The 16,384-nt window shown below is 37.2% G+C and overlaps 1 protein-coding gene across 4 annotated transcripts in view; it reads left to right on the top strand.

The window, feature by feature from the left end:
* Positions 1 to 16,384, top strand: part of LOC146460044 (uncharacterized) — a 20,727-nt gene continuing 4,343 nt past the window's right edge. For all 4 annotated transcript variants that reach the window (XR_014857783.1, XR_014857784.1, XM_085088694.1 and 1 more), the window contains exons 1-9: positions 1 to 1,036; positions 2,420 to 2,672; positions 3,177 to 3,460; positions 4,757 to 4,913; positions 6,569 to 6,854; positions 10,477 to 10,594; positions 12,091 to 12,228; positions 13,742 to 13,858; positions 15,494 to 15,826. Coding sequence is in view for 2 of the 4 variants with exons in the window: in XM_085088694.1 (XP_084944820.1) it covers positions 160 to 1,036; positions 2,420 to 2,672; positions 3,177 to 3,460; positions 4,757 to 4,913; positions 6,569 to 6,854; positions 10,477 to 10,594; positions 12,091 to 12,228; positions 13,742 to 13,858; positions 15,494 to 15,826 (2,563 nt within the window). In the remaining 2 variants the exon portion in view is untranslated. The remainder of the gene's footprint in view (positions 1,037 to 2,419; positions 2,673 to 3,176; positions 3,461 to 4,756; positions 4,914 to 6,568; positions 6,855 to 10,476; positions 10,595 to 12,090; positions 12,229 to 13,741; positions 13,859 to 15,493; positions 15,827 to 16,384) is intronic.

Consider the following 16,384-nt stretch of genomic DNA (forward strand, 5'->3'; position numbering starts at 1 on the left):
GTTGGCACAAGATGGCGGCGTTGCTTGAATCTTTTGACCGCAAACCTATACGTGTTGGGGAATGCGTATAGTTTTGCGTTCAAGGCAAAAAATCTACTCATTATCAATTGCTAAGTATACAAACAATCAGTGACACATTTGGTCAGTAATTTAATTGACATGGAAGAACCCAACTTTAAGGGTCTTTTGCAAATTCACTGCCAAAAAGCCAAGGTTGCTCTGCCGCGGTACAGTTGCACACAGAGCATGAAGAACAACTGTGTAGCTTTTATCGCTAATTTAAAAGTATTGGGACAAAGTTTTACCAGTGAGATGGAGTTCAGTAGCAAGAAGCAGGCCGAAAAAAACGCAGCAAAAGTGGCTTTACTCAAATTAGGAATTCTTACCGCTGATAACGGTAAGTTGGTTTTGTCAGGTGAGTCTGCTCCCTCAGAGGCTGGTGATGGGGGATATGATGGACAAAAGGTAGGCCAAGCTTTTGCAGATGGAAGCCCTGTGTTAACAGCAACAAGCATCCCCTCAGCATCAGTTTCTTTGTTAGAAGTTTGTGAAAGAGGTTCAGATCAGGATCCACAAATTTCCTCTCCTGAAGTTCAAAGATCTTCAACATCTTTTAATGCTCAGACTCCAGTTTCAACAAAGGTTAACAATCCAGTGTCATTTAAGAATATTCTCCAAGAAAGAGCCCAGAAGCTGGCAATCCCACTCCCTCAATATGAGACTACTGAGAGGAGCTTGGGGTTTGTAAGTACTGTTACCTTTGATGGCCTGTCCTTTAAGAGTCAAGGGTTTTCACTAAGCAAAAAAATGGCTGAGCAAAATGCTGCCTCTATAGCCATTAAAGTATTGACTTCAGAGAAAGGAACATACGGAGAATCTCCAGAACTCAGAGATAAGAGAGCTTCAGGCATGCAAAGCCAGACTCCGCCAGCCACTTCAGAGATGTGTGATGCTAAGGTACCTTACAAGAATCTTCTTCAGGAAAACTGTCAACAGAGAGGACACAAACGACCAGTATACTCAACAACTTGGCAAGGTATATTATATTGGCTTTGTTTGGAGAGTGTGTTAAAAATGCAGGACTCAGTAATTGAAGGGTGTTATGAAACAGTACTGCTTTTTTTGTTTTTTCCTTTATTTAAAAATAATTAACTTTATTTTAACTCTACATTTGAACTCTCTGAATAAAGCCACATCCCAGGACATTATTTTCTTTTTCTTTTACTGTTATGGACATACAGTCAAACCTCCTTTTGCGACCACCTCTTGTAAGCAACCACTTTTCCAAAATACCAAAAATTTTAAAGTCAAATCACTATAGATAGAACCTCTTGTAGGCGACCACCTCTCGTAAGCGACCACTTTTAGAGATGATTGTTTAAAATTTTCAATTGTTTTTAACCTCCCGCAGGCGACCACTTGACACACAATTTGCTCTATCTCTTGCGGGTGGAAATTGAAAAATGTGTCGCTGTAACATATTGGCTACATCACTACAGCGGATGCTGTAAATCTCACAGTCTGAGCTACCGGAAGTGCTTCCCCATATAGCTTAGCATTGAAATAATTGATAAAATACACATGCACTATACTTCACACTGAAATAAACTTTAATTAGATTGAATGCCTTGTAGGAAAAAACTCTCTTTTTGCTTATGTTCTGTTCCCTGAAAAATTTAGACAGCGCTACCTGGAGTAATGAAAGAGTCAAGTATCTTTCACAATAATTGTCTCAATTGCTGTTTTAAGTAATTTGTGAGACACAAACAATAATCACCATAGACCCTAAGATTTTTTGGTTAGAATAATTTTGGACCAGTCTTAATGTACTTGAAGCTAAGAGAAGTTATTACTATGGGTTTTGATAAGCACTGGCAAATGGTTAGGTCTCCGCAATTACCATATGTAATTTACCTAAAATTTAGACCCCCTGTGGTCTGACCTTTGTTCGGCGATCACCTCCCGTAAGAGACCAGATATCCTTGACATTATGGGTGGTCGCTTACGGGAGGTTCAACTGTATCTTTTTTTTTTTTTGGGGGGGGGGGGATTAATTGAGAGGGCCAAGAGAAATTGAGCCCATGCATCTTTCCTCAAAGACCTTTAATGGAAATGAAAAAAGATACAGGCATGTAACATAGTGGAGCACATTGAGTCTGCAGAATTGTCTACATATTAAGTTTCTGTGGATAAGGACTTGCCAATACCCTTTATGTTGCGCTCTCTATTATTAATCAGATCAGCAACAGGGCTATGGTGAAGCTCTTGGAACTCAAATAATTTCATCTCCCTTTTAGCTGTTATGACAAATAAACACATGTTATGACAAATAAATGTACACATGCCTTATGAATTATTACTGTTTAATGGAGAGCTATATTGAACCTTAACTTACCAGTATATTCCAACATTTTCCAAGGAACTGGATTTGTTAGTGTTGTTCATATTGGTCGCAAGACTGCATCCTCCGAGGTACCATCTGTAAGCAAAAAGCAAGCAGAGCAAATAGCTGCAAGAGAAGGACTGTTGTTGATTGGAGTTACTAATCCAGAGGATATTTACAACTACAAGAGAGCAAAGAAAAACAAACTGAAAAGGAAATTTGCACCAAGGGCTGGATACCAAAGAACATCATGGGTGCATTCTCGTGAGAGACTGCAGTCTACTGAATGGTAGGATTTTTTCAAACTTTATTAGTAATTTGTTGAAAGGTGTTACCTGTTTTTTTATTCATCACCACACTTCTCTTGATCTAGGGCCTTCATTTAGGTTTGGAGTTCTATGTGTAGGCATAAGCATTATTTTGGGAAATGTTAATGTTTTCATCATTATGGTAGCTTGTCAGTAATTTGTACATGTATATCTCTCAAGCAAAAAGCCTAATATGTACTTTTGCCCATTCAATTGCTGCATTGGAAATGCAGTAACTTCACCCACTCATCCCAAAAATAAATGCTACTCTAAACTCTTTCATTCCCAAAAACAATAGGAGCATCATAAGGAGCCAGAAATGCATTGGGAACTTGTCATCTGCTTCAGATGCAACTGACATTGTGTGGTGGAAAATACAACCACTGGCTGAGATTTGAACTCCAGACTTCAATGATATATTGTCCTTGAAAAGTACACATACAGCTGCCAGACTATTGTTTTCTTATTTTCTTGTTCAATAACAGGAGAGATTTAGATTACTTTTGGGAACAAGCTGTTTTAAATAAAAGACAGAAGTTGGATCCAGGTGAATCCTATGCAAACAGGAGAGGAAAGTTTGAAGCAAGAACATTTGACCTTCCATTAGATCTTAGACGAGACCTGACAGTTGGTGAAATCTGGAAGGAGAAGAAAAATATTGTTGTTGTTGGAGATGCAGAGGCATCATTTATCTTGTATTGTGCAAGAATTCCAGGAACTTGCAACATTTTCAACACTCGTACCATGTCACTTGTTCTGCTTGAACCTGGTAAGAGAAAAGTCTCTACTGATCCAATTCAGGGGTTTTTGTCATTTACAGCATATACTGCAGGTAGTGCAAAGCACTTTCACGCAGCTGCTTGTGATGCAAGTAGCTTTCTACATGTATTTTGTCTTTACATGGTTCATTTAAATCCTGATAAAATCTGAATTCTCTCACTGGGCCTCTTCTTTGGTAAATGTTTACTTATAATAAGAAATTGTTCAACCTCCTGGACATTTGGTGACTAAATAAACAAATTATTTAACTACATACATTTTCTAGCAGTGGCCACATTTCTCAATAAAAATATTTATTTCTAATTTTCTGATACACATAGTAAGAGCCCTTATATCTTGTTTAGCCTTTATCACATGTCCTTGTTTGACTTAATTTCAAATTATTTCTTTTCAGACTTACTTACTTACTTACTTACTTACTTACTTACCTACCTACCTACCTACCTACCTACTCACTCACTCACTCACTCACTCACTCACTCACTCACTCACTCACTCACTCACTCACTCACTCACTCACTCACTCACTCACTCACTCACTCACTCACTCACTCACTCACTCACTCACTCACTCACTCACTCACTCACTCACTCACTCACTCACTCACTCACTCACTCACTCACTCACTCACTCACTCACTCACTCACTCACTCACTCACTCACTCACTCACTCACTCACTCACTCACTCACTCACTCCTCACTCACTCACTCACTTACTTACTTACTTACTTACTTACTAACTTGTACATACTTCAAGGTGCAGAAATAACAACTGTGAAATTGTGCTCCATCCTTATCCGTTCATTACTTTTTCTTAGTGACAGTGTAAATCAGAAAATGATAATAACTTAATGTTTGATGTCAGAAGAAGAAGAAGAAGAAATCTTTATTCAAAAATACATCGCAGTCATTAGACTGAATTGGGTATTTTACAGAGAAATATATAAATAGATTGAGTGACTGAGATTAGATTAAACTTGATTGAGTGACTGATTGAATGATTGATTGGTTGTGACGTTTTTGCATATTGCAATGGTTTGGTTTGTTCAAAGCAGTTTAATTTTTATTTTCCTTTGTCTGAGATTCATTACAGCTGTACTTTAACCTGGAACAAAGGAAAAAATTAAACCCCATACAAATTTTAACCCCAATACAGTAGAGATATTCATGACAAGTTATGTCATCCATTTTTGTCCCTTTTAAACAAAAAATAAATAATGATGTGACAAGTACTACTTGATGTGATTTTTCTATTTTGTGATCTGGTTGTGTTATATATACAGGTTGTCGTATAATTGGTCTTGATGCTCAGTCCTCTGATCACAATGGTAAGGTGACTCTTCAAGCGGAGAGGTGTGCTGATGTCATTATTCCTGAAACACCAGATCCTGTGCTGACAAGCTGTGGTGTTGTACTCCTGTATCAAGATCCACAGTCAAGGTTGATATTTTTTTGCCCTCCTTGGTGTTTTTCTATCTTTTGTAAAATTCCTAAAGTAACAATCCAATTGAGTTCCTTTCCGGTTTTTTCTTTTACATTATTGTTGTGGTTATAAATGCAATTAACTTGACTTAATGTCGCAGTTCCTATTACCATAAAGTTAACTAGAGATCTCAACAGACAAATAATAACAACGTGATGTTTGGCGTAAAGGGGGAACACCGCTCCGCGATCGGCGTGACAGACGACTCCCATAGCGTGACCATAAAGCCTTACTTATCTCCCCAGCGCTATTAAACTGTATTAATGACCAGCGCTGGATCGGACAAGTTGTAGGCAGGTCCAAAACTAAAACAATCTAATAGCCTAACTCTCCACGGCACTACGAACTGAAACCTCCGGCCAGCATAGTGCAAAGAGTATTGGCATTTTTTAAAACCAGCTCAAGCCTAATATTCCGCAGCGCTACGAGCCGACTCCGCCGGCATGCGCTGGATAAAAGCATATAACGAGCTTCAAGGTTATAGAGCTAAAAATAGCCTAAAAACACAAAGCTTGGGGAAGTCGCTGCGAGACTTAACCGAACGCGAACCTGAGAGGTGAACCCCAATTTATTGGAAAAAACAACAACCAAACCTCCAAAGGGAGGGAAGGGTGGGAATTACAAAATAGAGACACTAAAGGTAGACCTTACAGTAGGTAATACAGCAAGCAAGTGATACTCGGACTTTTACTAGACCTTTTATAGTTAGACATATGTCTAGGACTAAGCCAATGGCAAGTAAAGTACTATCGAATACATGCGATTCACGTAGCGCTGAACGAGACATGAATAGAGGTATTTATACCTTTTAGCCATACAAAACGAAGGATATAAATGAAACAGACGGTATTGCAACATGCTAGAAGAATAGGTATTGTACAAGGAGAGTAAAAGTACATCCATGACCAATTTGCATTACGTAATGCTACCTTTTGCCCCGTAACAACTGAGCTCAAGAGCGTCACGCTCCATTAACTGCGTTTTACAATTATGTTGTAAAACTTTAATGCCTATATATGTTCAAAACAGAAGTATAGCAAACAGACGTATAGCAAAGATTGTTTATTACTTAAACAAAATTATTTAAACAAAAATTGAAAACAATACACGATACATGTATATTACATTTCAGCTCATATAATGTTATGCAACTTCAATTTTTACCCGTAACATCAGAGTTTCTTTTTAAAGTGTAATTGTTGTACATGTAATTGATTGTTGAAAAGCCCTTTGAGGAACAACCATGTAACACTGTATCAATGGATTTAGTCATTTAACTGTTAACTAAGTGTAATAAAGAAAATTAATGTGACAAACTGACCAGGATTGAAAAACAATAAACCAGTTTAAAAGAATTGAACCAGTTTAAAAAAATTAAACCCAAATAAAAATTGTAGCACAACATTTACAAAAAATTTATTCTCCATAAATTTTGACCTGGGTAAATGTAATAATATTATTACTGGTTGAAGGGAGTTCAAGCTAGGTCAAATTCTAGGTACACATTGAACGTAATTTGAACACTGGTTCAACCTGAGACCAGATTTTACCTGGAACAGCTTTGTGGTGTAGGAGTTGAATGGTCAGTGAACCACATGATTTTGTTTTTCAGTTCGGTACAGGTGCTTCTCAAAAGATACCTTTCAAGCCAAGCATTTATCAATGTTGCAGCAGCTTTGGCGCAGTATTTTCGTCGTACAGTTTCTGGTCGGCCTGTGTGGCTGGACATTCATAGCATCACTGAGCATATCCGTGATTGGATGTTGGAAGAGGTTCAAAATATTGCAACCATGAATAAAGAAGCTCTGCAGCGTGTGTTTGCTTTCATGTGGAAATTTAATAACAGGTGGTGCTCTGTGCTAGGACATCCTCTTCCAAAGGATTTAGAAGTATTAAAGGTTGGTAATTGATGTCACAAGTAAGGTTTGATGTTCTAATTTAAACTATTTAACACACAGTTAAATTATTTTTCTATTATTCTGGAGTGCTTGACCCGGGTGCTTAAACTACATGTAACTATTTTTTTGTTATTGCTGAAACTAAAGCAACAAGTCAGAACTTTAATGTTCCAGAGTTTGCAGCACAAATGAAGAACACTTGATTGCCTCAGGTTTTTAAGTGCAATTTTTGCCCAGACTTAATGTCCTTAATGTCCTTAATGTCCTTGCAGGATTATATGGGCACAGTACTAAAATTATTGCAGATATATTCTGGAGCTAACATATATAGGGCCTTAAAAGCCAGCAATAAAATCTTAAAAATGATTTGTTGCTCAAAAGGAAGGTAGTGAAGTTCTTTAACTCTTTAACTCCTAACAGTGATCAGCATCAAACTTCTCCTTGTAATATCAATGCTTATATTCAACCCCTGAGGTTATGAGAATTCAGGATATGGTCACCCAAGATGAATTTTCTTGATAGTTTAATAACTTCTTCCCAGTACTTTTATAAGAAAAGTATGGGGACAAGATGGGAGAATTTGTTCTCTGATATTAGGGGTTAAAGGGTTAAGTGATGGTGTGTTGTGAAACTTATGACCACATAAAATCAAGCAAGCATCACACTTCTGGACTATTTGTAGTAATAATTTATAAGAATCAAGCAATTTGCATTGTGCTTGTTATTTATGTATATATTCACATGCACATTACATTAGCTACTATTTTTACAACTATACATCACATTTATAGAAATGCTCATAAACTAAAAAGCGGAGTTTTAAGGACAGGAAGGGTAATGCAGAGACTGAGTGGAAAGCACAGTAACCAAGCATTTGACATACCTTTTGAGTTTTTGACGTATCTTTTCACTCTGTTGCTGGACAGCTCAGACACTTTTGAATTCTTTGTGCGTCGTATTTTAGGTTGTGTTCTATTGGGATCAACCGTCTCAACCTACTCTATAATTTATTAAAAAAATAAGTACTAGTGAGCAGCACACACCAACGAATCTTGTCAACTTGTTTTATTATCCGACCGGTTTCGTGTGATAACTACACACTTCGTCAGGGATTGAACAAGATAGTTTGGGGAACTTATTTTATACCTAAATTTTACAGTACAAATGACGTTCCACTAGGGTGTGAACAGCAAAAACACCCACAGACATAGGTGCAGGATATTACAAAAATCCTGCCGCTAGGTGTGTAAATTATGTATAATTTTGGGGCTCACGGATTTAAGGTTACTTCCATGTTTCGCGAGTGCCTTCAGGAAAATCTAGCGTACGCGCGCTGTTTTTGATAAAACCACAGATAACTATATATCACTGTAAAGCTGATAAATTGAAGTTTGCGAAAATATAAATGTTTTTTTATTTTGTTGGATACATAAGCGCTCAGAGGCCTGCAAACTCAATACTAGCGACGTGTACCTAACTGAATTACCCACTCTCACGTAAAGGCGCACAACCAAACAGACTGCACAATATCAATCAGGAGATAATAGGCTAACAAAGTGTGTCAGGCTTTTTCTTTATTCCTATTGGTTTGTGAGAAAACCCATCCTAAAGATGGACAATGGAAAAATTTTGTAGTCGCGTCAGATGTTAAGGTGATTCCGTTGAAAAAGAAGGAGTATTAGAAATTGTCTAAGGCTTGGTCCGGTTCATGACTATGTTATGAGCATTACAAAAATGCAATAAAAAATGGGGGTCACTGTGCTCGTTTTTGTGCAACCTGGATGGCTATTATAGTAAATAGATGACCCACGAGGTTTATATTAGGAACGCTAGTAATCAGAAAAGGGAACTATCATATCTATAAAAAATAATTTCTTGCATTAAAATATCGAAGCAGTTCAACAAATTTACTTTAATCTTACACAACAAACTATTTTAATTGAACTGGAATAAAGATTATGAAAGAAATTAAAGATTTTGCTGCGTGTGCACGTAAGCAGCACTACCTTAATACGTGCTTTTTAAAGCATTCAAATAAAAATATCTCAAAGTAGAGTATTAAACTTTTCTTTAAATCGCGATATATAGTGGTCAACCGTATGACATTTAAATTGATGCATTAAAAAATGGGGGCCACCGTGCTCGTTTAGAAGAAAAGGACCATTTCTTTTCCTGCCGAGCTAACCTCAAGGAAATCCCCTAATGTTGTGCGTGCGCGCGCTCGTGCGCACGCTAAATGACGCAAAAAATTATGCGCAGCAAGGATGCGCAATGCAATTCAACGGAATCACCTTAACACGTCACGGGAAAAATATTTTGAATTTCGTAAAAGCCTGACACATTTTGATGCATTAATATCTGATGACCATTTTGGCCAAATTTCGTTGAAATCCGGCAAATCTACATATCCTATTAATTCATTTGAAGATGGGGAATTCGCGCAAAAACAAAAGCCGTGTTTTAGGCCGTGAAACATTTTCAGAGTTTTCGCACCTCATTAAAATACTTGTCAACGCGCTCATGCCGCCAGCCAATCAAACACAAAGAAGCATTCCCTGGGGAGTTCTGGAGATAAAAAGAAACAATCGAAATTCCCCGCGGAAGCATTTAGTGTTACTGTAATATTGTAAAGCGATTTCTTTATGGGAAAAGTTAAGTCTGGCGCAAGAAAGCCACCGGCGAAACCAAAACAAAGAAGAAAACGGCAGATAGACGCAGAACATGAAACTGGCAGCCCCAGCGGAGTTGACAAGAGACACGCACTTCTCACCGCTATCAGTACACGAGGCTGTGCGCTAAAGTTCGCTGCTTATTTTTAGCCGGTCAACAACGGCGAAAGTGGCTGAATTGTTGCCGGCATCTTCGATTTCAGACTCCGAACTGATGTTTGACTCTCCACTATCCGATTTCTTGTCCTCGAATTTCTCTGCTGCCGAGGCAGTTATTTTTATCTGGCTTGCCCCGATGTCTTTCGACGAGGATGGGTTTGATAGAAAATCTGACTGGTTGTACAAAGAACCCTTGTCGCTCTCCGCCAGCTGAAGTTTTTAGGCTTCGTCAAATGATTTTTTGACCTTCTGTGGCCCCGTTTTTTTCTTAACTTTCACCCAAGGCGACTTTTCTAGTTTCGCTTTCTTCATAACAACCTTTTACGCAATGCTTGAATCCAAAATGGAACGCTGTTTCACAGTAAAATTTTACATACAACGCCGTGACATGCGATGAACACTATGGTAAAAATATGCAAATTTGACGGTTATTCAAGATCGCGGGTAAATTTTGCCGCGTAATATGTCAACACAATCCCGCATAAATTGGATTATGACACCTTCACTCGCTCACTGCTTTTCCTACAAAACATTGTTTTTCAGATAGCTCGCGTTCTTTTTGAGATTTCTAACGGCCGTTTTCACGAAACTTTGCATCCCTTTCTTGTTTCAACAATATCTAAAAAAATTTATTTGAGAAAAATTCGACTTTCCTTCCCTATAAGTAACCTTAACGAAACCGGTCGGATAATAAAACAAGTTGACAAGATTTGTTGCTGTGTGCTGCTCACTAGTACTTCTTTTTTAAAAAATTTATATATGTCCACTTTTTTTTTTGATTTTTATTTTTTAAGGCCAGAGCAGCAGATGAACTTGCTCGTCGACAGGCAAGTGACATTCATTATTCTGAAGATTATTATCATCCATGGGGCCTTCCAAAGGGAAACTTCAAGCACAGAATGCTCTCTACAGGTATGGATGCACCACATAGTTTAAAAAAAAACTGTTAGTTTAATAAATGAAGATTTGAAATACAGTTGAACTTCCCTTTGCGACCACCTCTCATTAGCGACCACTTTTCCAAAACACCGAAAGTTTTCAAGTCAAATCACTATAGATGGAACCTCTCGTAGGCAACCACCTCTCGTAAGCGATCACTTTTAGAGATGATTGTTTAAAATTTTCAATTGTTTTTAACCTCCCGTAGGCGACGACTTGACACACAAACTGCTGTAGTTCTCACGGGCGGAAATTGAAAAATTTGTCGCTGTAACATCACTACAGCAGACGGACACCGTAAATCTCACAGTTGGAGCTACCGGAAGTGTCTCCCGATATAGTTTAGCAATGAAACAATTGATAAAATACACATGCACTATACTGTACACTAAAATAAACTTTAATCAGATCGATTGAACCCCTTGTAGGAGAGTCCAGCATGTTGAGCTGTCGTACAGTGTGTAATGATTTAATACTTAATGACACGCGCGGCCTCTAAGAGAATAAAATGCATTAAACTGTCCTGCAGCAGTCAGATTGTTAGCTCCAAACTTATCAACGCACAAGTGTGGGATTGTTTTGCAACCTACAGGCCTGCTGGTGTTTTTAATGCTTGTAACCACATACATCACAGGTTTTATAAAAGAGTTGTTAACTTTTTGCTTATGTTCCATTCCCTGAAAAATTTAGACAGCGCCACCTGGAGTAATAAAAGAGTCAAGTTTCCTTCACAAGAATTGTGTCAATCACTATATTGAGTAATTTGTGAGATACAAACAATAATCACCACTCCGCAATTATCATATGTATATTACCCGAAATTCAGACCCCCTGTGGTCTGACCTGTGGTAAGCGATCACCTCCCGTAAGCGACCACATACATTATGGGTGGTCGCATAGGGGAGGTTTGACTGTGCTGGTTATTGGATTTGGTTATAAAGAAAACAAATTTCATGGTAAATTATGGTAAGTTGTGGTTGGTGATTCAATCCTTTAGTGAGACTTACTGTGAAACACAGAAAATCATGAACACTTGAGATGAGTTGCAGTAAATGTGAAAATAAATTTTGTAATAAAAATTCATAAGCTGGTAGTACCTTGATGATCTGCCAACTCATTCTCAAGGGCTTGTATGTGTTGATCTTCATCCTGGACATCAATATGAGCTTATTAAGTTAAGTTCTACAGGAAGGCTCATAAATTTCACATTAATGCCCATGCTTACAATGTATTAATAGAGCACAAAAGAAAAAGAACAAATTAAAGCAATGGTTGTGGGTTGCAGCTTATACACAGGTGCCATTATTAGTTGAAGATCATTGCCTGTGATGAGGTACATGTAGCATTGGTACAGGTTTTGGATTACCTGTGTATTAAAACTTGTATTATTGCCACCTTGGGATATCTGGGGTGTGGCTTTTACATGATTGAGTGCAGCATTTTTATGGCCTGGTCCTTTTTATCTTCAGGTCTGTTTATCGAACCTGCTGCTGACTGTGCAGTGAGAGAGTTGAAAGAAGAGACTGGAATTATGCTTGATGTAGATGAAATCAAGGACTGTGTACAGATTGACTTGCCACAGAATGATAATCTCAATCCTCACAAAGGTAATGGCCATGGCCATCACTTATCCTACCTAAAAAACTAAGTGTATACTATTGTTGTAACATAAAGACAACTACACAAACAAATAAGGCACACGAGACTGGGTAACTAGTTGATTTACCAACTTGCTTTTAGCTGCTGTAAGTGCATGGTTTCTCAGATAAGATAAAAAGTTAGAATGGGACTCTGAGCTGTTCTTGGGTATTACCTTATGTCATACTTCTAAATCAGCCATTCAACTTTTAAATATTTTATTTCTTTCAAAGACAAAACAATCACATAATCAGGAGAATTAACTATTAAGTTTTTTAAATACATACATACATACATACATACATACATACATACATACATACATACATACATACATACATACATATAAATTTAAGATAGAAAATGTAAAATTTATATTTAAATTTATATTTATATAACATTATATTTCGCTCTACATGTTTTTGCATCGAGCACTCCTGCGACTGAGTGAAGCAATCATTGTATTGTTTCTTTGTTTACATACATACATACATACATACACACACACACACACACATACATACGTACGTACGTACGTACGTACGTACATACATACATACATACATACATACATACATACATACCTTTTGAAATTACACAGTTATAATGGTCCTGGCCCTGGTTGTTCAAAGAGCGGATAAAATGTATCAATAATTTTTGGAGGGCATTTTATCTGCTGGATAGCAATTTATCCACTGCATGAAGTTATCTGCCTTTTGAACAAGCGGGGCCTGATGTCTGTGTGAAAAAATCAGTCAGCATTCGTTAGAATTCATAAGGGGACTTTGCTTCCAGTTGTGGGGGGCAGATTTGTTAAGATTATCTGAGAATTTATCCACCCTCCATTTTTTGTATTTTGATTTGCTGGATCGATGAGTCAAAATCCATTAGAAACTCTTCAACAATATGTCAAAAGGTTGTCTGAAAATGATAATAAGCAAACTTGGTGAAGGATTGAAACATTGCAGGCAAAAAGAACTGTAACAAGGTTCCCACAGAATTTAAGCTTATAATCAGTCACTCAGTACCACATACATTTCTCAAACTCATTAACAATTATTATTCATGTAGAGAAAGTAAGGGAAATCAGTACTTACTACACTGTGTGAAGGAGGTTTGGAAATGAGATCGTAATTATCATAAATTTGGTGATTGAACTTTTGCTTTGAATTGCTCCAAGAAATGTTAGTAGTGAAGCAGCTCTTGTGATTGTTTTAATTGTTTAGCAGCTGCTATTGTGTTTATGGTTGGGGTTGGGGTATTTTTCTGTTGTTTGTTATATTGTTTTCTAGAAGGGTTGCAAACCACTCACTTTAGACCTTATGTGAGAGCTGCTACATCATCACCAGTTTGAGAAGCCACATCAAATGCTTGAAAGAATGGTTGGCACCATGTTTTTTTTTTTCATCAGTAATACATGAAGCATGCAGGCTGTTTTATAATAAAATTATTATTAATATCAGTTTCTTGATTTTTCTTTAGGTGATGTGGCGAAGTATTTTTTGTATGTGTACAGCCCAGACAGCATTGAAGATGAGATGAATTCCTCACAAGAATTAGATCTGACAAATACGTCTCTTGAATGGGAAACAGACAAAGGTTGGTACTGGCTAACCAGGAAGTATTGCTGACACATTCCTCACTGAATTATATACAATATGTTACTTGGTGTGTTGATGCCACCCTTATTTTATCTCAGAGAGCACTCAACACATAAGCCACTTACTGTGGCAGGCTGCATAGTTGATTGTACTTTATTTCAACAGCTTAACAGGTACATCATTAAAAGGCAATGTTTTTATCACAGCATTTGTGAATATAACAAGAGGCCCCTGTTTTATTTGTGTAAAGATAGGTCCCTGTACTCCTGTCATCTCCAAAAAGTGATGAGAATCTTGTATATGCAACTGTGGGAAATATTAAAATACTTAATAAATTATGTGTTCAGCAAATGGCAGATCAGTGACAGAAGTGCCTGGAATGTGATTGATCTGTTGTCAATGATAACACTTGTCAAAGATTGCAGACTGGCAATCAAAAGCTCATTTTAACCTCTTTTTTTATTTTTAACCAGCAAACACTTTTAATTATTATGTCTTACCCTGGTTACTCATCCATTTTTTAAAAATAAGAGATGAACTATAATACAGAAGTGATGCAGTTTTATTTGCCGTGAAAAGTTCTGTGTAGTTATTAATGATATCTTGCTGCCTTGGCAAATTATGACTGAGATGTACCAAGTACCAAATATTTCCTACCATGTTTTACAGCAGTTTAAAAGGTTATAATAGTCGCCATCCAGCTTGCACTAGATGTAGCTGATACCAAGCTCTCAAGCAGCCACCATAATTGTTTGACATAACAAGCTGAATTCTACATGCATTTTGATTGGTTCTTACTTAAGATGATCTATTGGAGGACAGATGCATAGATGAAGTCACCATTAACAACTTTTGCTTCTTTTTTCATACAGTATAAACAAATAGATTCCATGTTGCCGTGAGTCTGTTCAGTAATAGATCACAGAAGATGTCAAAATGTGGTAAGAACATCAGTGACACACTGCCACTGTTTTGTTCTTACCACATTTTGACGTCATCTGTGATCTATTACTGAACAGACTCACGGCAACATGGAATCTATTTGTTAAATAGTTGTCAAGAACAACTGTTATAAGATTAAAGATTAGGGAGTGCATTCGATGATCTTGATCCCAGCCTCTTTGTCAAGTTGGTGATGATGTCGTCCACCCCTGCAAAATCTGCGGGGGATGCCCGATACCTGTCCCAATATCCATTTGTTGATCGATTGACTCTCCCAATCTGTATTAGGAGTTTGTTCTTTCTATGTCAAATGGAATTAATAGCTTCTGTCTTAAGTCAAAACAAAGCCACCCAATAGTTTTGAAAAATTGCCACCTCAATACATTAGTCTTTATTTTATCTCAAACTAGACTAACGGCTGGCCGGGCATTATTATCAAATCAAATTCTGTAAAATTACTGTCTCTTTCAACGTCTCTATATCTACACAATACTATACTTTTTAAACTTTGAAAAATACGAAATGACAGCTCACCCCTTCATCTTAAGAGGCGATGTCACATGATAAATCTAACATGAACATGCTATTAACATTATTAACTGAATTAACACTATTAACTGAATTAATATTATTTCCAATTTTTTTTTTTAAATTTTATTCCCAAATGAACAGTTTTTCTCTATTTCTCTAGAACAAGATGTGATTCCCAAGTTTCCGGTTCTTGACATGTCAGCTGAACAAGAAACTGAAGTTGAGAAAGGACAGGATGAAAACATTGTCAAGGACAAGCCTGACAATTGGGAAGAAGTCAAGCTGGAAAACACCTTGAGCCAGATAGAAAGCCATCCAGCAAGTGAAAGTACAAAAGCACACCAAGAAATGGAGAAAGGGCAATGTATATCCAGTGGAATCAATGAAGCTTCAAAGGAGAGAAGGGGTGTTAAACGGAAGAGGGATGATGACGATGACCATGATATTGAAGATGAGAGAGAGAAAACAAGCATAAGGCTGCATGACACACAAGGTAGTATTAAACTGGATTGGGTTTTAACCTATATCATAAAATTTAATATCTGAAGTTTCCTTCAAGAAACGTTTTAAGGGCTTTCTTGGTTTGGGGGACAAGGGGAGGGGTGTGTATTGGAGAGAATTTTACTTTTGAATGACAATAACTTTGAAACACCAAGATCAGATCCTAAAATCTTTATGATGATGATGATGATTATTACTATTAATAGCTGCCTCTAACAATCTGTGGGTTCTCATTATTAGAAGAATGTTTCCATTTGCGATTTGAGGACATTCTCTCTTCATCCTTTCAGCGCAAACACTGACACTGTTCTCCATACATTGATTTCCTTATAGTAAGGAGAATTTGTTTAAACATCAACACATTTTATCTTTTGGCAGTGATCATTTTCTTTATTTCCTGGCTTGAGTGTGAAATTAGTAATTAGATGTGAGGATAGATTAGATACTGATTGAGTTTTTAACTCACCAGGACATGAAAATTAATTTGTTTCAGCAGTAGCTGAGTGTTATCCAGTAATAACATTGTGTTGACTGTGGTTAGTTCAGGGTC

The sequence above is a fragment of the Pavona decussata genome, unplaced genomic scaffold (genome assembly GCF_977016875.1).
Source record: "Pavona decussata unplaced genomic scaffold, jaPavDecu1.1 SCAFFOLD_215, whole genome shotgun sequence".
Lineage (NCBI taxonomy): Eukaryota > Metazoa > Cnidaria > Anthozoa > Scleractinia > Agariciidae > Pavona > Pavona decussata.